The 20,472-nt window shown below is 40.6% G+C and overlaps 1 protein-coding gene across 1 annotated transcript in view; it reads left to right on the plus strand.

Moving 5' to 3' along the window:
* Positions 1 to 3,313: 3,313 nt before the first annotated feature.
* Positions 3,314 to 20,472, plus strand: part of LOC117287957 — a 34,118-nt gene continuing 16,959 nt past the window's right edge. Inside the window, exons 1-13 of the mRNA XM_033768620.1 lie at positions 3,314 to 3,359; positions 3,838 to 4,167; positions 6,312 to 6,548; positions 7,046 to 7,183; positions 7,739 to 7,908; positions 8,582 to 10,946; positions 11,271 to 11,414; positions 11,838 to 11,969; positions 12,723 to 12,914; positions 13,417 to 16,323; positions 16,886 to 17,081; positions 17,539 to 17,705; positions 18,333 to 18,551. Coding sequence (XP_033624511.1) covers positions 3,314 to 3,359; positions 3,838 to 4,167; positions 6,312 to 6,548; positions 7,046 to 7,183; positions 7,739 to 7,908; positions 8,582 to 10,946; positions 11,271 to 11,414; positions 11,838 to 11,969; positions 12,723 to 12,914; positions 13,417 to 16,323; positions 16,886 to 17,081; positions 17,539 to 17,705; positions 18,333 to 18,551 — 7,243 coding nt within the window. The remainder of the gene's footprint in view (positions 3,360 to 3,837; positions 4,168 to 6,311; positions 6,549 to 7,045; positions 7,184 to 7,738; positions 7,909 to 8,581; positions 10,947 to 11,270; positions 11,415 to 11,837; positions 11,970 to 12,722; positions 12,915 to 13,416; positions 16,324 to 16,885; positions 17,082 to 17,538; positions 17,706 to 18,332; positions 18,552 to 20,472) is intronic.

The raw sequence follows: 20,472 nt of genomic DNA on the forward strand, positions 1-20,472 counted from the left end.
AAAACAGCTTTAATTCGAACGCATGGAAATTAAACTGACTGCTCACTTGCCGAATTTGACCGAGAAAACCTATAGTATAGATTGATGTGTTCATAAATGACGAAAGGAAAAAAGTTGGGGTGGGAGCAAAAAGGAACAAATTACCTTTCTTTTCTTTTTTAAGAACAATATGCAATTGTAAACAACAGCTGGGTGCGCCCGATACCATAGATTAGTGACAAAATAAAAACAGATTTTCCGGGGCATCCTAATTGAATATCTTATTTCCAGTAGGCCTATACAAAAAAATTGTTTTTACATCCCACCGACACTGAACATGCATGGGCTGTTTGTTTAATAAGGGAATCAATGTGTGGTGAAGAGAGGCCTGCCGTCGATTTCACAAAGAATTAGGACTCGTCTTATCTCGAGTTAGGACGAGTTACTCGTCCTAACTTAGGATTAATCTTAAAGTCTGCATGCTACAGTGCAGGGTTGGGACTCGTCCTAAGTCCTAAGATTAGTCTTAAGATAGGAAGAGTTTTGTGAAATCGACGGCTGGTTCTTGATAATTTTACCGAGACGAAGCACAGTCGAGGTAAAGAACCAGGCCTCGGCGGGTTTAAACCACTAGTTGAAAACCGATTTGTACTTTGATTCCCATTCATAAATAACTTTTCGGTCAAAAACATCATCACTTTTTGGTCAAAAAGTAAAATAAATGCAAAAATTATAATTGTTAGGTGATTTCTTTCAACACAACACCCCTCCAGCTATGAAATGGTAAAGCCCTCCGCCGCCCTCGGGTAAACAACTCCTTATATAGACCTTATGCATTGACGTCATCCAGCGGCCATCTTAGTGGGAAAAACGGTGACGAAACAATCGAAACGCACAGATTTGTACGCGGCGCACAGGATTAGCCAATGAACAACCTCCTGACCTCTAGGTGAGGGCGCCCTACTGAAATGACGTCATGTGCATAAGGTCTATATAAGGGAATGCTGTGCGCGTCACGCGTATCGCGTGATGTGGCACAACTGTTTCAGCCGTTGCTCTCGACCAATATGAATGAAGAAACTGTCTTAAGAACAGGTGCAAGGTCGCGTGTCACGCCCGTGAATTAACACCTTTTACCGGTCATAAACAAAGGTTTATACACACCCACGTGACGCGCTCCCCACCAGGAGGAATAGCGAAACTGTCTGAGGTATTTATGAATGTTTGTTTATTTGTTTTCATGCCGCTATCATAGAGCTATTTCTTTTATAATCTCTATGGCTGCTATATCCATCGATCTACTTTGTTTAGATGTATGGACATGGCAGTGTGGCTGACGGGACGACTAACTCTAGATTTGGTCAGAGTAAATACTCCGCCAAACTTTCAACAAGTCAACGATTATGTCAGTGGCGTTCGTGACTTCCAACCATGGTTTCCCACCATTTTAAGGGGAGAATATTTCTTTTGATTTTGTTCTCTATTCCAGTGAGCCTGTTTGGTGAGTTTGTCGTGATAGCGGTTTACCTTACGATTATTTTTGAGTTGTCAATTTTACTGAAATGACTGTTTTAGAGTCAATGTATCCAGCCAGGTCAGACGGCCACACACAGACTACAGAGTTTCTGAATGGCGGGTAAAAAAAGCGCCCTCTTTTGGATTTGTCATACACCGCGCTGTATGAATGGTAAAAAATGGAGAAAGAATGAACTCACAGTCAGTGTCACATTGGCTACCTCCATATGCATGCTCCATGGTTCAGTGGAGATCTTACTTCTTACATAGTCATAGAGCATGTAGGGTATCCATGCTGTAAGTGTAGGTTTAGATTTGATATATCCACATTACTTTCTGTTATTAATTTAAACAGTGTTTTAACTTTTAGTTTTAAAAGGTCAGTATTTATTTATTAATAATAATAATAATGCCCCGTGGGCAGTATATCCTCTTCTTACCAGTTTTCACGCTATTATGACTTTTTCTTTGAATTGGAAAAAAAATAATGATGCCATATATCAACCGATGCCCTAATTATCTTCATTTGTTAATATTAAGTATGCAAACATGTATTAAAACTTGATGAACATTGAAATGTTCAAACCACACACCGATCTTCGATGACTTCAACTGGCCCCATTTGTTTTGAGTTTTTCCAGTTTTCACGGCAAACGAGAAAGTATGGTTTCCCCGTGAAGCCATACATGGAAGAAAAATCTGCAGTGACTACAAGTGTTCTTTGAGACTCTGTGTATGATTGTATAGCCAGCAGTTGCCTTAATTTTATTCAAAATATTTTTTTATAATAATTTTTTTAAATTACCATGGAAACTTGCAAAAAAAAGTGTGAATAATTACTGGCTTCCAAATCTGATTTTTATAAAAAAAAATTATATTTTTTTTCTTAATATTTATAATAAACCGTATAAATAAACAGTGATAATTGAATCAACAAGCTGATGTTTAAATTTTAATATTAATAATAGTATTGATATGAGGGTTACAAAATAAAAATCTCCAAAAATATTAGAAAATGATATAAGGCACATGGCTTCTTTAAGCCTCGGTATTTTTTTTCCAGAATGCTCAGCAAAATATTCAGTCACATGATTTTGATCATCGTGAATTGTGAGTTGAAATAGTGTTTGATGAATATGATGTTTGGCAAATATTTTTATATGGCCTCAACATTATGACATATTTTTGTACCTTGTAGAAATGCCTAAAATACCAAACTTTTTGCATTTACGAGAGCAAATAACCAGTGGAGCCTTACATGTTCCTAAGTTTTGGTCAAGGGAGAGGAGACTCTTTGCTTGGCAAATAAAACCACAATATCAATCTACGGACTGTTTACATCGCACACAGAGAGGTAAAAGATTTGCCACGATTTTAGGGACACCTCGAAAACAGGACCTCCTACGATACAGGTCGGCATGATGGTCGGGCAAGAAGTAAGTAGCCACATTAGGTTTTAATCGCGATTCAGAAACGCATTGTGGGAAGGAATATGGGGCGGACCCGGTTGGTATGCAGTTTCTACGACTTGCGCACGCAATGCCTATACCTTCTGTGGGTTCAACAGCGTCCTCTCTTGATTGATATTTTGCTATTCGCGATAAACCTTATTATTCACAACTCTGCAGCAAATAAACCTAGCTCTAGGTAGGTAGCTGACCAGCAGCCTGGGCTGAGTGACTGGCACTGCATCATGATGACAATGTGTAGTCGTAGAGTAAGGACAGTCTTTACTCTAAGTCTATGGTGTAGTGTACTGTAGGCCGGGAGGGAAGGGTAGGTTTTAATTAGCATACTCCTTCCTAGAACTATCATGATCATGACTAATAATATGAGGTTCGTTCCGCTATCATCACGACCCTCGGGTAGGAGTAGTTTTAGCACACCTTCAAGTGCTTCATATTTTTGTAGTAAGTTGGGCTAATGGCTCTCTGTTTTTTAAACAATAGTCTAGCTAGAATAGGGCTAGCTAGAGCCTGCATACTTCAAAACAGTGACAACACTAGGCTGTGGGTTAAAATGTACCTTCTAATCTCATATTCCGACCCTAGTGCCATGCCGTGGGGCTAGATTCTCGTAAGAGAACTGTGGTTTTTAACAGTAATTGTAATTGCTGGAGATTACGATTTTGAAAGTTCTCCACAATAATGCGTGTCAAATTTGATTAATTACGCATTTTGTATCCATCAGTCAACAAATGCTGAGAATAGCTTGTAAAAAGGAGTAAGGAAATGATAAATAATTAAGAAATTTAAAAACATTTGTTCGTTGTGGCACATGGGGCCAATAATTGGCTGACATAATGTTAATAACGTCCTTATATTTGAATGTTGTATTCTTTAGATGCTTCTACGGATGAAACTTATGAGGGATGTTTCAGAGAAGACCCATCTCAACGAGAGTTTATTGTTGCCGGTGGTGACCATGACTTCAACAATGTCAACCCCAAACTTTGCAAAGCATTATGCAAGTCTATGGATTACCCTCACGCAGCCTTGCAACGAGGGTACATGTGTTTATGTGGAGAGACTATTGGTAGTCACAGTAACGGGTCCCAGTTTGGGTGTTACTTAAGATGTGCTGGAAGTCCAACTGATTTCTGTGGAGGAATGGACTTTAGTAGTGTGTACAGTACTTCAACATCAGTCAAAAGTGTTGTTCTTGTGGATCCAGGTAAAGACTTAATGATCAAAGGGTTACTTTGTTTTTGATCTAACGCAAGGTAGTCTTTTCAGGTCATCTTGTAAGAAGTATCTCTTAATGATCAAAGGGTTACTTTGTTTTTGATCTAACGCAAGGTAGTCTTTTCAGGTCATCTTGTAAGAAGTATCTCTTAATGATCAAAGGGTTACTTTGTTTTTGATCTAACGCAAGGTAGTCTTTTCAGGTCATCTTGTAAGAAGTATCTCTTAATAATCAAAGGGTTACTTTGTTTTTGATCTAACGCAAGGGTAGTCTTTTCAGGTCATCTTGTAAGAAGTATCTCTTAATGATCAAAGGGTTGCTTTGTTTTTGATCTAACGCAAGGTAGTCTGTTCAGGTCATCTTGTAAGAAGTATCTCTTAATGATCAAAGGGTTACTTTGTTTTTGATCTAACGCAAGGTAGTCTTTTCAGGTCATCTTGTAAGAAGTATCTCTTAATGATCAAAGGGTTACTTTGTTTTTGATCTAACGCAAGGTAGTCTTTTCAGGTCATCTTGTAAGAAGTATCTCTTAATGATCAAAGGGTTACTTTGTTTTTGATCTAACGCAAGGTAGTCTTTTCAGGTCATCTTGTAAGAAGTATCTCTTAATGATCAAAGGGTTACTTTGTTTTTGATCTAACGCAAGGTAGTCTTTTCAGGTCATCTTGTAAGAAGTATCTCTTAATGATCAAAGGGTTACTTTGTTTTTGATCTAACGCAAGGTAGTCTTTTCAGGTCATCTTGTAAGAAGTATCTCTTAATGATCAAAGGGTTACTTTGTTTTTGATCTAACGCAAGGTAGTCTTTTCAGGTCATCTTGTAAGAAGTATCTCTTAATGATCAAAGGGTTACTTTGTTTTTGATCTAACGCAAGGTAGTCTTTTCAGGTCATCTTGTAAGAAGTATCTCTTAATGATCAAAGGGTTACTTTGTTTTTGATCTAACGCAAGGTAGTCTTTTCAGGTCATCTTGTAAGAAGTATCTCTTAACCCTGAGGAGCCCCATGTGTCACGGTGTCACATTTTTTTTAAAAACCTTAAAAAATTGAAAAATTAAAAAACTCTCATCAAAACACCCACCAAAGCCCAAAGTAAACTCTGTGTCACATAATAGCCCCCTTTTTTGACGGATATGTAAATTTTAGACCAGGTCATGACCTCTTGATGTTTGACGAAGAAGCCATATACTTGCACGATATACTTGACATTTTGACATTTTTTTTCTCCAGAAATTTTGTTAAAATGCAATAATTAGTACATATAATAATGATCAGTATATAGGAGAGATTATGTAGAAAAAGAGATTAAAGGGAAAATAACTTTTATTTTTATAGATACATGGGTGATTTACTAATTATGTACACCGGAGTCACAATGGGCTACATTGGGCATGGAATACATGCCTAAATAGCGTCTGTGTGGCAAATCAGTAACCAACCGTGCAATGAGTTTTGCGATTGGGTGCATTCTAACTTACGTTCTCAAGTGTAACGCAAGACTTATTCCAAATTAGGCGATTTTTGACCTATAAATGTCAAACTTACCATATCACACCTTGCGTATTACGATATTGCGGTTTTCTAACTCTGCGTATTGCGCTAATGTACTTTTGCGTAAATCGCATTTGTGTGATACCTAATAATTGTTATCTTCAAGTACGCGCTTATCCGCCAATCAGATTTGCAGAATGGAATGTTGATAAAGACCGTAGTGAATATGACGTCTCCGTACATATGTCTGACCTACAACATGGCGTCTGTGCGCGCATGTGGCGCGCATGTGGCGTACAAATCAAACCAGGAATGTTGCATGCTGCGTGCTTCATTGATGTGCGCGTTTGGACGCGCATACGGTTTGCCGTACAAAATGGCGACTTTCGAATAGCGGAGAAGCGGTTATTGAATACTGTCTATGCATGCGCCCATATCACTACCTGCGTAATGTGTGTTCTATGTCACACGCCAAGTTTGCTTGAAGATAAATGCGTTATAACACACGCGCTTTCTAGGCCTAATTATTTGATTTGATTCCTTATCCACTTATTGTGTCTAAACATTTGTCGTTACGCTTTGTTGGTGGACAAGAAAATAAGTCAATATCAATTAAATAATCTGTTCCATAATTTACTTTAAGGTTACATTGTAGTCTTCAAGGAAGCAGTAATAGAGATGACACTAGAGGCTGGTTCAGACACTGCAGTCTATAGCTTTGACTTTGGTGATTCTACCGGTATCGCAGACTGGACACCCGGACCTCAACCTCATGTCTTCTCAGATGTTGGGGTGTATCTCGTCAAGGTGTGGGTCAAGAATGATGCATCTGGAGATCTAGAAGCAAGAAAAGAAGTCTACATAGAAGCTCCTATATCAGGTTTGTTTTCATCGGGATTCTTAATAAGCTGGGAGCTGGCAGATTTGACCTAAGCTGGCACTTGACCTCTAACCATTATGACTTCAAGTTTTCATCCCCCAAAAATGCTACTACGTTCTGGGATCAATTTCATAGAGGTTTTAAGCAGTAAATACTGCGTACCAAATTTCTGTCTTGAGCCAAAAATTGGTGGGGCACCAGTCACAACAGTGTAAATTTGATTGACTTTTGGCTGGTAACCAGGTTTTACTGAGCAATGTTTGTTTGTGCTTGGCAAGTTTTTGTGCTTACAGGCTTTATGGAAGTGGGCCCTTGTCATTCACCATATCGACTTCAGATACTTACAAAACATGTGAATGCACTTTTAAAAACACTCAAAATTAAGAGAGATTATTTTTTTACAATATTGTTGAAGTTTGTATCTGTTTAATGTAGACTCTGTATCTTTGAATTAACATGGGATTAATGTTTGATTTCTTTTCTTTGATTCTTATCAGATCTGAGGACGGTATGCAACTCTTTCATTGAGGTTGACTTTCCATTTGAATGCGTAGGCCGTGTTGGACAAGGAAATAACATGGATGTAACATGGAACTTTAACGATGGTTCAACTGAAGTGAATATGAAAGTTGCAGGTCAGTTTTTTAATATGTAAATAGCAGTTTCTTTTGTTTTACTAAATATTATTTTCGTAATAAAATTTTCTGATTGATGTATTGTATCCATGCAACTACACTGACTTCATGAAACTATTTAATTAAACTTGTGTATTGTAATATAGTATTTTGGGCTTTTTGGTATTATGCCATTACATTGTTTTTGTTAACCTGTCATAACGATCTCTACTTGACATTGTTTTGTTAACCTGTGATAAGGATCTCTACTTGACAAGCTTTATTTATTTGTTTGAGATTCCTATGACCTCATTGTGTCAAACTGATTATCGTTTAGCTGAGTTTTTCAATAGCACCATGTGAAAATCTCTTTTGGTTGGTTTTTTGAGTTGGTTGGTTTGGTTCTGAAACGAACCAGTGGTTGAACACTACTCATAAGAGATTTTGACATGGTGCTGCTGCAAACCTCATCTGAAAGTACTTCAACTTAGTACTTACTTCAAGTAATCCTACTGATAATTGTTTATTTGATACTGATTGATAAAATGGAAATATAATTGATTGATCCATTGACAGATGCCCAGCGTTTCTCAGTAGGATCACGAATCCCAAGACGTCTTGACAACATTGAACCTGCGTTAAACCTTCAAGGTGTGTATCTAATCCCAGCATTGGAGTTCATCCAGGAGGCTAAGCTAGAAGCATGGGAGGTGTTTGCTGTCAAAGAAGGAAGAATTAAACTACAGGTGAGAGTCTAGTTGGTATGACACTACTCTAGAATTGCTAAGGTCGTGGGTTCGAATCCCACCCGAGTAACATGCCTGTGATATTTTTCTAAAGAACTCGGGGAAAGTACTGAGTGTCAGTGCTAACACACATCGGTGTTAAACCAAAATTAATACAGGTGAGAGTCTTAAACAGAATATGGGGCATCAAGCTGGCTCAGCGGTTTCTGTCCCTGCCTCTCACCTCTGTGGACCCCGGTTCGAGTTCCATCTCAAACCAGAGCCTTATTATATGGTTTGGGTTTTCAGTCCCTACCTGATGCGTGGGTTTTCCACCCAATTTGAATTTTCCTCCCACATCAGAAACTGAACATTTCTTCTTGTTTCCTATTCATACTGTTATTGGCGCTACTAAAAAAATGCGCTGTTGGATTTGTAATCAAATAAAAAATAAAAATAAATCAATTGGGCACCTGTTTGTGTAAAGCATTGATTATAACCTCTATGATCATGATTATAAATGGGGGAACAGAAATTTGATAAAGCCTCCCTGATTGTCAATGTTAAAGTAGATATTGGTTTACAAATCCAAGAAAGGTGAAGAACTCACTTGGTATATTTCAGTTCCTATCAGGAATCTTGTACGGTAGATTGTGATTGATATTAACCACGCCTTGCCTTTTTATCTTTGTAGGTTTACAGACCGCTGTGCAATGAGAATGAGAAGTATTGTCCATACAACAGAACCTGTATCAATAAGTACTTCCCATGTCCGCCTGTCACTGAATCTCCATGTAAGGATAACTACACAGCGTTCTGCTTGGAGTCAGCGTCATGCCAACCTTTTCATACAACATACTACTTGGCAGAATCCAATTCAACATTCACCATTGCACCATGTGAGAATCAGACACAAAATGTAAAGAGTAATAACGTAACCATAAACGGAAACACAAATGGGACCACAAATGGAACCATAAATGGAACCATTTATTCCGATGGTCAAATCAAGATGTGCAACTATTCGGAACCATTTGTGAGAATGCCTCAACACTTCTTTGGGTCGTGTTCATTGGAAAGTAAGCAAAGAACAATGAGGATTCCTTATGGTGTCATTGGGCAGACCATAGTGTATCTTCAAGAAGGTTATAACATCTTCACTGTCAATGAAACGGATCGCTTCACAGTCCAGCCTCATGATTGGGTGGGGTTCGGACCCTACCAGCAGAAGTTCCCTGACTATTATCGGCAAGCAGCCTACCCACTAGTTGGAGAGGTTGCACATTTTTTAACTGATAATGAAACAGTGTTCTTTAAGGAGCAAGATCTCCTTTCCCCAGAGCGAGATGTAAGACGTGAAGATGCGGACCGGATGGATATCAGTTTTTACATCAGAGCACATGTCTCTAAACCATCAATGACTTGGGTATCACATAGTTACAGCAGCTCGGGGATGTTTGAGATTAACACCAAGTACAATAACTTACTTGGGAAGGAGGTTGAAGCATTACCTCAATGGATTGCATCCCAGTATAGAATACTCACCATACAAGGTCTTCAATTCACTCGTAATCTTGGTATCTACTACGCATGCAATGATGAAGCCTACCCAATGTATGTTGAGATAACTCAAGGTACATACGTAAGATTCATTTGGACCTTTCCTGACGGCTCGATGAATACGAGTCTTCCGTTCTTAACAAATGATATCACGGATGGACCTGATGTGAAGACAACCGATACCCAGAGTTATCTCTTCTTAGTTATTGGTAACTATACAACTCATGTCAAAGCTTATAACAATGTGAGCTCTGTAGACATCATCTTATCAATTATCTCTAGGTATAGAATCACTGGACTCAATGGTACGATTGAGCTGTATCCTGGAGATAACACGACCAGTGAATGGAATACCATTCTATCAGGTTGTTGGTTTAATTACAGTTCATTCATAATGAGCGGTAACGTCGTTAAATACCAGTGGGATCATGGTGACGGATCAACATCGGGAGATTGGAGTTTTGACACGACTCATGATCATTTCTACCTTGATCCTGGCATCTACACTGTACTCATTAAATCAGACAATATAGCAAGTACTTTAGATCATACCTTTGATGTAACGACAGTGAAACCTAACTACGTCCAATGCCAAGAATACACAACTAGTGAGATACAAACGCTGTTCTTCTGTGAGGTTACTTGGCATACTGGAAAAGGTTTAATCTTCAATTGGGATTTTGGTGATGGAGCCTCAGCCACTATTGAAAACACAGGTTATATCTGGCATAATTATTCCACCTTCAATACCTACGATGTAGAGTGTACTATTAGTAACTACCCAGCTGTATCAGATATTCAATCAATTATTGTCCAAGACCCAGTGGAGGGAGTCGTACTTCACAACAAGACTGACGTCCAAGCAACAGGAGATACTGTACAGTACACTGTAACATGGACTAGAGGTAATGACGTCCATTTTGATTGGTATTTCGGTGATGATGGTGAAGACACAACCTCAGCACCCTCAGTAGAATATATCTACACTAGGATCGGTTACTATAACGTTACCGTTAATGTATCTAACATGGTCTCATGGATGCTATCCGATCCTATCATAGTAGAGATTCAAGAGAGAGTAACAGACGTCGAGGCAGTAGCTCAAGATAATCTCATTTACACCCCAGTCTTGATTACTGCAATCATCGCTACCGGGAACAAAGTTTGGTATGACTACGTATTCGGAGATTCCTCAAACGTAACTCACCTCCTCAACTCGAGCTTCATTCACACCTTCATCCTCCCGGAAACATACATCGTCACAATCCGAGCCTACAATAACGTCAGTGATGAATCAGCTACAACCTCCATCCAAATCGATGCTAGCATCAGTAGTACAGATCTGTTTCTCACCACTCCTCATATCAGAGCTAATGTATTAGAAGCAAGGTGTGTTGCTAATAATGGTAGTAACGTACTCATGACGTTTGACTGGGGTGATGGTACGGTATCCAGCAAGTATAATGCAGCCTTCTTCGACATTGGATCTGACTACACTGGTAAGTTAGCAGAATTCTGCACTTATGGTCCATAGAAATATAGAGGGTCTAACTGATCTATACTATGAGGCTCCAAACCAAGTGGAGATGTTAAAAGATAAGACAGGTCTGAATTGCTGGCTGCAGCTGTGGCTGTTGCTAAGGGTATTGCTAATGACAACCTATTGTACAGTGCATGCTTCAGGTTTATATAATGCATATTGACATGGTGATGTAGCCACATCCGCTAATTCAGAAGAAAAAAACCTTTCTTGTAATACGCTTACAGATGTTTTCGATATTGAAAACTCAGCCATGAGATTATTTTTTGATTTGAATGCACAGATTCCCATACCTACCAATCTGAAGGAACCTTCAACGTTACCTGCTTTGCTGAGAATCCTTGGGCTAGTGGATTCATATTCCGTCAAGTCATTATTCAAGAGGAAATTGTAGCTCTACTATTCCAACCCGAGGTCTGTGTTAAAGGTAAGAAATCTAATTGGCTGAAACCAGGTCTGATGCTTTGCCTCCATGCCCCCTGGCCACTACCTTGGTGCCCCTCGAAATCTTCCAGTAGACATTTGCCTCATTGAGATAAACTGATTTATCTTCTCAAGATATATTAGGCCTGGCCAAAGTCACCCATTTAATGGCACTGAACCCATAGGAATTATCTTCAAGATGATGGAGAAATAATCTGATATAAATAGATGCCGGAGGAAAACTCAAAATGGGAAAAAAACACACTTGAATGCAATTAGGAAGGAACTGAAACTCAATTCATATGCAAGGCTGGCTGGTTTTACAAAATATCCAATATATAACATTATTTAACATTAACATTAGTGTATATCTGACATTATTATATTCAATAAATATAAAGAACACATTGTACTGATTTGCCACCAGGTAAAATCTTTGACTTTGTGGTGCCTCCGTTTGTTGGTGATAGCCGAGATGTTTTATTATTCTGGGATTATGATGATGGTATGCAGTTTACTACAGACGCTTTTACTCATCAGTATGTATACAGAGACGCAGGTAATAATACTTTTCCAAAAATATATATTGACCTGGCGTTTTGACCTCAGCAGAGTTGTTCTCAAAGGCTAATCATGAAAACCTGTCTGTATTTGTTGTGTTGTCATATAGCCTGCTAGGGTAAAAATATCAGGCCACTATACCATATTTTGTATTTATATCACAGGTCATTTTGAATGGGAATCAGTTTGCAACAGCTAATTCTATTTTCTAAAAAAATACATAGTAAACTATCCGCTTCAATTTGTAGGAAAAAATGGTAGAGAGTTACCCTAGAAAGCCATAAGTGCTGGGGTGGATTTCACAACGAGTTAGGACTAGTCTTATCTCTTAGTCTTATGACTAGCTATATATATGTTTTTGATATCTCTTAGGACTAGTTCTAAGTTAGGACTAGCCCTTACTCGTAAAATCGACCCCAGATCTCCCAGCAGTATGACTATAGCGTGTTAAATTTTGTTGTATTCTTCATTTTAACTATTTTTGCCAATGCTATTTTCAAATATTTCTTTCATTACAAAAAGCTTTTTAGTTTTATGAACATTCAGTCCCAGTAAGGTGAAAAAAAAACAATCTCACAATATCATAAAAATATATTAAATTTGAATATTTGTTGTTAATGGATTAAAATAATAACTAGATTCTTTATAATGCTACCATTGAAATGAAGGAATTCCATTTCAAATCTTTTATTTGAAACTTGAAAAAAGGGAACCATACTTCAAGTAACACCCCAAAATCCTTTTATTTTAGGACATTATGAGGTGCGTGTACGTGCCCGGAATCTTGTGAGTGAGTTCAGCATAATGCAGTTATTTTATGTCCAAGAGCATGTAGTAGGTCTGATGCTGCTAGCCGATGTATACCCCGTCATCCCATCACAACCCATCCTCTTAGCTTGGGAGATAACCTACGGCACTGAAGTCGTCTTTACCATCGATCTAGGTAAGAAAACATTTTGTTAACCTTTTGTACCAGCAAGCCTTGAATTACACGGAGGCCATGGAGACCACAGCCTCTGTTGCCCCTGATCTTGGCCTTGGTGCCCCTTATAGTTTCTCTAAGGGCCTTGTTACACAAGGCAATTTTTACAGGCAACTTGTAGGCAACCAACTGTATTGCTTGCTGCAGGAACACTGTGGTTGCGCATGAGTAACTTTTCAAACATTGTCTTACGATCCCCAAGAGAAATATGTGTACATCCAAATGTGAATGAGTTCTCTTTTTGGAGATTGCCTGGAAATGGTTGCCTGTAAATTACCTCACGTGACATGACCCTTAGACTTTAAGGTTTTCCAATGTAAGTGTCCTTTGCATAATGAAAATGGCCGTGCCCTCTTAAAGATAAAACTCCAGACCTGTACCAGGCATGTCTCAGCTTTTTTCTGAATTTCGGAGTTACACATCAAACTAAAACCAATATCTTGTTTTGTTTTCATATATATAGGAGATGGCACAGAGCAGATATTTGAGCAGAAGGATGTTGGTAAAGTGTGGTCTTTACAATACATCTACAGTGGTCCAGGGTCTTATGATATCACAGTTACAGCGTCTAATAAACTCAACTCATTAACAGTTTCAACAATTGCTCATGTTGAGTACGCTATAGAGGGACTCCGAGCGTATATCCGTGGCAATAAAACAACCCACACCGATCAATCGGCATTTATCCTTATCGAGATTCAGCAAGGGACCAATGTTGAGTATACATGTGATTACCACGATGGTTCCCATCCAATAGTCACCACTAAACTGTACTGCAAACACATGTTCATTGATATCGGTTACCATCTTGTGACCGTCATGGCAACTAACCATCTTAGTAATGCTCTCGTTCAAGCCAACGATACCTACAATGTCCTCCTACCTCCTACTCCTCATCAGATTAAAGGACTGGCTGTCGGAGCTCCCCAAGCCGCTATTCAGGATCAGATGACCGTCTTTAGACTAAACCGTTTCCGTGGTAACCGTTTTAACTGCACTTGGGATTTTGGAGATAATTCCACCATTTTGAAACTTGATCAGTATTTTGTTTACATTCCCATCAATCACACCTATAGTCAGATTGGTGAATATGTGATACAACTGAACTGTACAAACTTCTTTCATCCTGAAGTCTTCGCAAGCAAAGTTGTAATCGTTCAGGTACCTGCTAGTGGTCTTAATATAACAAGTAGGAAGATAGGCCAGTATGGTTTGGATCTTATTGTGAATATAAGTCTCATCAACGGCACTGATGTTGAGTCAGTATTAGAACTCAACAGTAGAAACTACACCTTTGTTATGAATGGATCATTTGGCCAAGCCATTATACCAGGAGGATACATCAATGAATCAGGCTGGCAGAATGTGAGCATTACAGCCAGGAATCTCATACCTCCTGTACTAACTCTACATGATCAGATCTATATAGAAGCTGAAATCTCAGGTATTGAAGTCTGGGCTAAGACACCATTTGTTGCTTTAGGAGAACCCGTCACATTATATGTGTCAATAGCCACTGGGACTAATGTTCTCTTAGAATGGCATTTTGGAACTAATTTTGTCATCACATCGACGCTGAATGCAACAACAACAAAGAAGACAGACACCAAGCAGCATCTGTATCCAGCCTTGGGTCTTTATGCTGCTTTTGTCGTTGCTAGTAATGAAATCGGCATAATGACGCATACACCACTTCTCATTGCTGTTGAGGATAAAGTATGGGGGTTTAGTTTGACCACCGATACGCCGGTAAGATACCCCGATGGTAACATTACATTCAATCTCTACTGGGATACCCGGGTTCAAAAACTACCCACTAACGCCAGTATTACATTTGACTTTGGTGAATGGTTAAACCCTCTCCTTACAATAGATCTAGGAAGTCTTGACATCATCAATTGGATTGAGTACAATCTTACAAGAGGAAGCAACTGTGATAGCCCAGAGGAGAGCATCAACAACCCTTTGTGTAGCGCCAATTTTACAGATGCTTTTGTAGATGGTCCGATTGTTAATTTCCTAACCCTCACCCATACCTATTCCCCTGGTATGTACCCGGCTGTTGTAACGGTTCACAACCTTGTTAGCCAGCAAGTGTTTACAGTTAAAGTCCAAACTGAAGTTCCAATCTTCAATTGTTCCATAACATCTCACAATGTTGACCGACCCGGAGTGAAATATGGCACACCTGGTGGAGGCCCAAATCAAAACTACTTCCCAGTTGAGTATCCTGTTCATCTAATGGCTCATGTCACGGAAGGTACTGCTATGAAGTATATATGGCGATTCGGTGATGGTGTAGTCGAGTCAAGTTCAGATGCACACATTGCGCATCTATACACTGATTCAACCACTTTCAGCATACGTCTACTCACCATGAACATCTTTAACTTTGAGGATTCGTCAGCCACTCTGATTCTGCAGGAGAGTGTGATTGGGTTGTTTGCCGCTCACTCTGGCCCTGTAGCACAATTTGAGTTAATCACATTGATTGTTTTTGCTGCTCAGCCTGGGACACAAGTAACTTACACAGTACAAGTTGGAAACTACAGCAATGTGTTAACGACACCAGTCATTGATGAAGATGCTGTTAAATCGGCTTTAGCTCTAATGAATCCTAACATCTTTCTTCCGTTTGATCCGTACACTCATGCAGTCACTATGTATAATCTCACCTTTAATGCATCTGGAGACCATGAGGTTGTGATAACAGGTTCAAACTATGCCTCGTCCCTCAGCGTTACGACTCTCCTTCCCATTACTGATGATCCATGTAGACTACCTCATGTTGTAATCCATGGAGGGAGTAAGAATATTTCAAACCCTTGGCGAGTCAAATGCAACCAGCTCATCATCCTGGTTTCAGAAGTCACATTAGACTGCGCGTCCACCACGAGGGCGCTGTTCCAGTGGGATGTATACGTTGTCTCATACTTTAATGATAAACCTCTTCCTGCTAACCAGCTATTTGGATACGGGTTATCAGCTAGTGTCAAAGCAACCAATGCTGATTTGGTTATACCACGACGTACTCTAGATTACAACACTTACCTCCTACAGTTGACCGTCACTATGGACAACGATGCCAAAGTCCTGAATAAGAATCAGACCTTCATAGAGGTCATGCCCTCTGACCTTGTAATTAGCATAATCGGAGGTAGTGCTGTGACCATAAGCTGGAATGAAAGTATCTCATTAGATGCGTCCAAGTCCTTTGACCCTGATGAGATGACCTTGAAGGATAGGCTAGCATCTGGAAACCAAACTACTCCGCTCCATAAGAATGATCCCATAATATTCTCTTGGTACTGCAGACTTCAAGACGAGATATTCCAGTTTGAAGAAGGATTTATTGCTCCTAACCCAGACAGTAAGTGTACCTTTTTTTATTCACTCAAATTGTTCACTTAGTTGTTGCTAGAATGACAAAGTAATTAAAAAGTTTTTTTATCAATCTGATGAGTTGAACATTTATCCCAGGATTGTTTCTTAATTTTTCTGAGGCGTCATCCAGTTTTTATTTTCCTTGTAAAGATGCTTTCTTCATGAGTTTCAGGGATCTCCCCAGGATTTTTTAAAATGGAGAATTAAATTGAGGTAATTGGAATGCGTTTTTCTTGACTCTGTAATTTACACGTTTTGGCTGCAATTCGCTAGCTTTTGCAAGAGGGAATTCTGAGTAATTTTTTGTTTAGTATGTTCCTTTTGTCTGCACGTATTTTACCGCACAATGTGACAATAACTCTCTCATTATTAGTAGTTTGTAAAATTTATCAAGGACATATTGTGATAGACAGGTCCCTCCTCAAAGAAAAAGATTTGGACCATAAAACAAAAAGAAACTGAAAAATAACCTTTGGATTTATAATGTCCATTCTGCAGTTTTTACCGGTTTGATCAAATATTTGTTTCCATTTGTCTTGATTGATCAGATCCCGGTTGTCTTGGTCATGGTCCTGATGTAACCATAGCAACAGGGACTTCATCTTATAACATCCCATTGGAGAATCTTACAAGGAGTAGTCAGTATGTGTTTGGTGTTGTAGGTAGCAAGGAGGGACGAGATGCTCAATACTTCATTCAGACTGTTAGAGTCATCCACAGTGAGCCTCCAAAACTTCAAATCAGGTGAGATGAGATTATTGTAACAACTTTATTATTATTTGAATACACATTCAACAGCAAAATAAGCGTCAATTTGGATGAATAGGAAACAAGAAGAAATGTTCAGTTTATATGTGGGAGGAAAACCCCAAATGGGGAAAAACCCACGCAATCAGGTATGGAGTGAAAACCTGATCCACAAGCAAGGCTCTGGTCTGAGGTGGGTTTCGAACCTGGACCCCACAGGATAAAAAACACTGGGCCAACCTGATACTCTTTATTATCCCACTCTGGGGAATTTAGAACTGGTTTATACTTCTTTCTGGTACGGCTATGTTACTTTATTTTTTTCCTTAGAGGAACTGAATGAAAAAACTTAATCTCACTCTGGTTCCTCTCATAACAATCTTTTCCCAAAATCTTCAGAGTTTTATAGCCTGAAAACCAACTCATAATATTTTCTTGACTTTTTCCCTTTCAGATGTATCCGTAACTGTGGATATAAAATAAATCCTCAGAAACGATTAGCCTTAGAAGTGGAATGCGTTCAATGCTGGAATACTACTGAAGAGTTGGACTATACATGGAATGTGACAAGTCTAGGATCTGATCAGAATGGATTTCAGCAGGATGTAGAAACAGTCACTGGTAAATAATGCTTATTTGTTATCCCACTCTTAAACATCAATGTTAAACCCAGTAAGTCTTGTTTCTAACCATCTATTGCTTCTCTACATCTCTTGTTATTTTCTGGAATGCTTTGACCCCTTGCACCAATGTCACACAATTGTCGGCTCACTCGCCAAAGTCAAATTGCAAGTAAAAATTAAGATAAAAGTGTAAATGTTTGCCTAAAGTGCGCTGTATAACTTTTGGGGACAATGACTTTCAAAATAGTGCAACCAAGATTATTGTAATAGTATTCAGTGCTTTTCTGATTCCTATGGAAAGAAATTCACAGGTATACTACACGGTTGGTGTATAATTGGTTTATTGTTGATAAAAATTACATTGCAGACAAAACATTGACGATATTAAAACACATAAAAAGAAGCAAATTAAAGTTCAGAAAAGCTGAGTCCAAAACATACTGAAATCCACACTAAAAAACACAGTTTGCATGAATAGATTAATGAGAAATATCAATTTTGATTAAGTGTACTACTGGGTGAAAGTAAACCCACAAAACAAATCATTAACTAGAGAAAATGATATTTACAAGAAATAATATTGCAATTTGTTTAGATGATCTATTTTTGTATTTTCAATTCATAGGAAGCAGAGGTCCGTACTTCATCTTGAGACCACCTTTCTTTCTCCTTCATCAAGCCTCAAGATTCTCAGCAGGAATAACCGTCTATAACCGTCAATTACAGTCATTTGGTTACTCAGAATACCAGTATGTGATTGGAGAAGTACCTAATAGAGGGAGCTGTAGCATTACACCAGCTGAAGGTGTAGCTCTTGGTACACAGTTTGTCATCACATGTACAGGTAATAATAACTGATAATAGTAATGATAAAGTAATGCGCACATATCCACTCTGCTGGGTGTTCAAGGTAGGTACAGTTAAAGGTATCTGTTGGCCATCTGTAGGGATCAAGCCTCGACTGCAGGGCTGGACTGCAGGGCTGGACTGCAAGGCTGGACTGCAGGGCTGGACTGCAGGGCTGGACTGCAGGGCTGGACTGCAGGGCTGGACTGCAGGGCTGGACTGCAGGGCTGGACTGCAGGGCTGGACTGCAGGGCTGGACTGCAGGGCTGGACTGCAGGGCTGGACTGCAGGCCTTAGGCCAGTGAGGTGCAGCTCTTAGTACACAGTTTGTTATCACAACAGGTAGGTACAGTTTAAGAACTCTTGGGGCCACCTGCAGGGATCAAGCCTCGACTGCAAGGCTGGACTGCAGGGCTGGACTGCAGGGCTGGACTGCAGGCCTTAGGCCAGTGAGGTGCAGCTCTTAGTACACAGTTTGTTATCACAACAGGTAGGTACAGTTTAAGAACTCTTGGGGCCACCTGCAGGGATCAAGCCTCGACTGCAAGGCTGGACTGCAGGGCTGGACTGCAGGGCTGGACTACAGGGCTGGACTGCAGGGCTGGACTGCAGGGCTGGACTGCAGGGCTGGACTGCAGGGCTGGACTGCAGGGCTGGACTGCAGGGCTGGACTGCAGGCCTTAGGCCAGTGAGGTGCAGCTCTTAGTACACAGTTTGTTATCACAACAGGTAGGTACAGTTTAAGAACTCTTGGGGCCACCTGCAGGGATCAAGCCTCGACTGCAAGGCTGGACTGCAGGGCTGGACTGCAGGGCTGGACTGCAGGCCTTAGGCCAGTGAGGTGCAGCTCTTAGTACACAGTTTGTCATCACAACAGGTAGGTACAGTTTAAGAACTCTTGGGGCCACCTGCAGGGATCAAGCCTCGACTGCAAGGCTGGACTGCAGGGCTGGACTGCAGGGCTGGACTACAGGGCTGGACTGCATGAGGGCTGGACTGCAGGGCTGGACTGCAGGCCTAAGGCCAGTGAGGTGCAGCTCTTAGTACACAGTTTGTTATCACAACAGGTAGGTACAGAATAAGAACTTCAGGGATCAAGCCTCGACTGCAAGGCTGGACTGCAGGGCTGGACTGCAGGGCTGGACTGCAGGGCTGGACTGCAGGCCTTAGGCCAGTGAGGTGCAGCTCTTAGTACACAGTTTGTTATCACAACAGGTAGGTACAGTTTAAGAACTCTTGGGGCCACCTGCAGGGATCAAGCCTCGACTGCAAGGCTGGACTGCAGGGCTGGACTGCAGGGCTGGACTGCAGGGCTGGACTGCAGGGCTGGACTGCAGGGCTGGACTACAGGGCTGGACTGCAGGGCTGGACTGCAGGGCTGGACTGCAGGCCTAAGGCCAGTGAGGTGCAGCTCTTAGTACACAGTTTGTTATCACAACAGGTAGGTACAGTTTAAGAACTGCAGGGATCAAGCCTCGACTGCAAGGCTGGACTGCAGGGCTGGACTGCAGGGCTGGACAGCAGGGCTGGACTGCAGGGCTGGACTGCAGGACTGGACTGCAGGGCTGGACTGCAGGGCTGGACTGCAGGGCTGGACTGCAGGGCTGGACTGCAGGGCTGGACTGCAGGGCTGGACTGCAGGGCTGGACTGCAGGGCTGGACTGCAGGCCTTAGGCCAGTGAGGTGCAGCTCTTAGTACACAGTTTGTTATCACAACAGGTAGGTACAGTTTAAGAACTCTTGGGGCCACCTGCAGGGATCAAGCCTCGACTGCAAGGCTGGACTGCAGGGCTGGACTGCAGGGCTGGACTGCAGGCCTTAGGCCAGTGAGGTGCAGCTCTTAGTACACAGTTTGTCATCACAACAGGTAGGTACAGTTTAAGAACTCTTGGGGCCACCTGCAGGGATCAAGCCTCGAC

The sequence above is a fragment of the Asterias rubens genome, chromosome 3 (genome assembly GCF_902459465.1).
Source record: "Asterias rubens chromosome 3, eAstRub1.3, whole genome shotgun sequence".
Taxonomy (NCBI): domain Eukaryota; kingdom Metazoa; phylum Echinodermata; class Asteroidea; order Forcipulatida; family Asteriidae; genus Asterias; species Asterias rubens.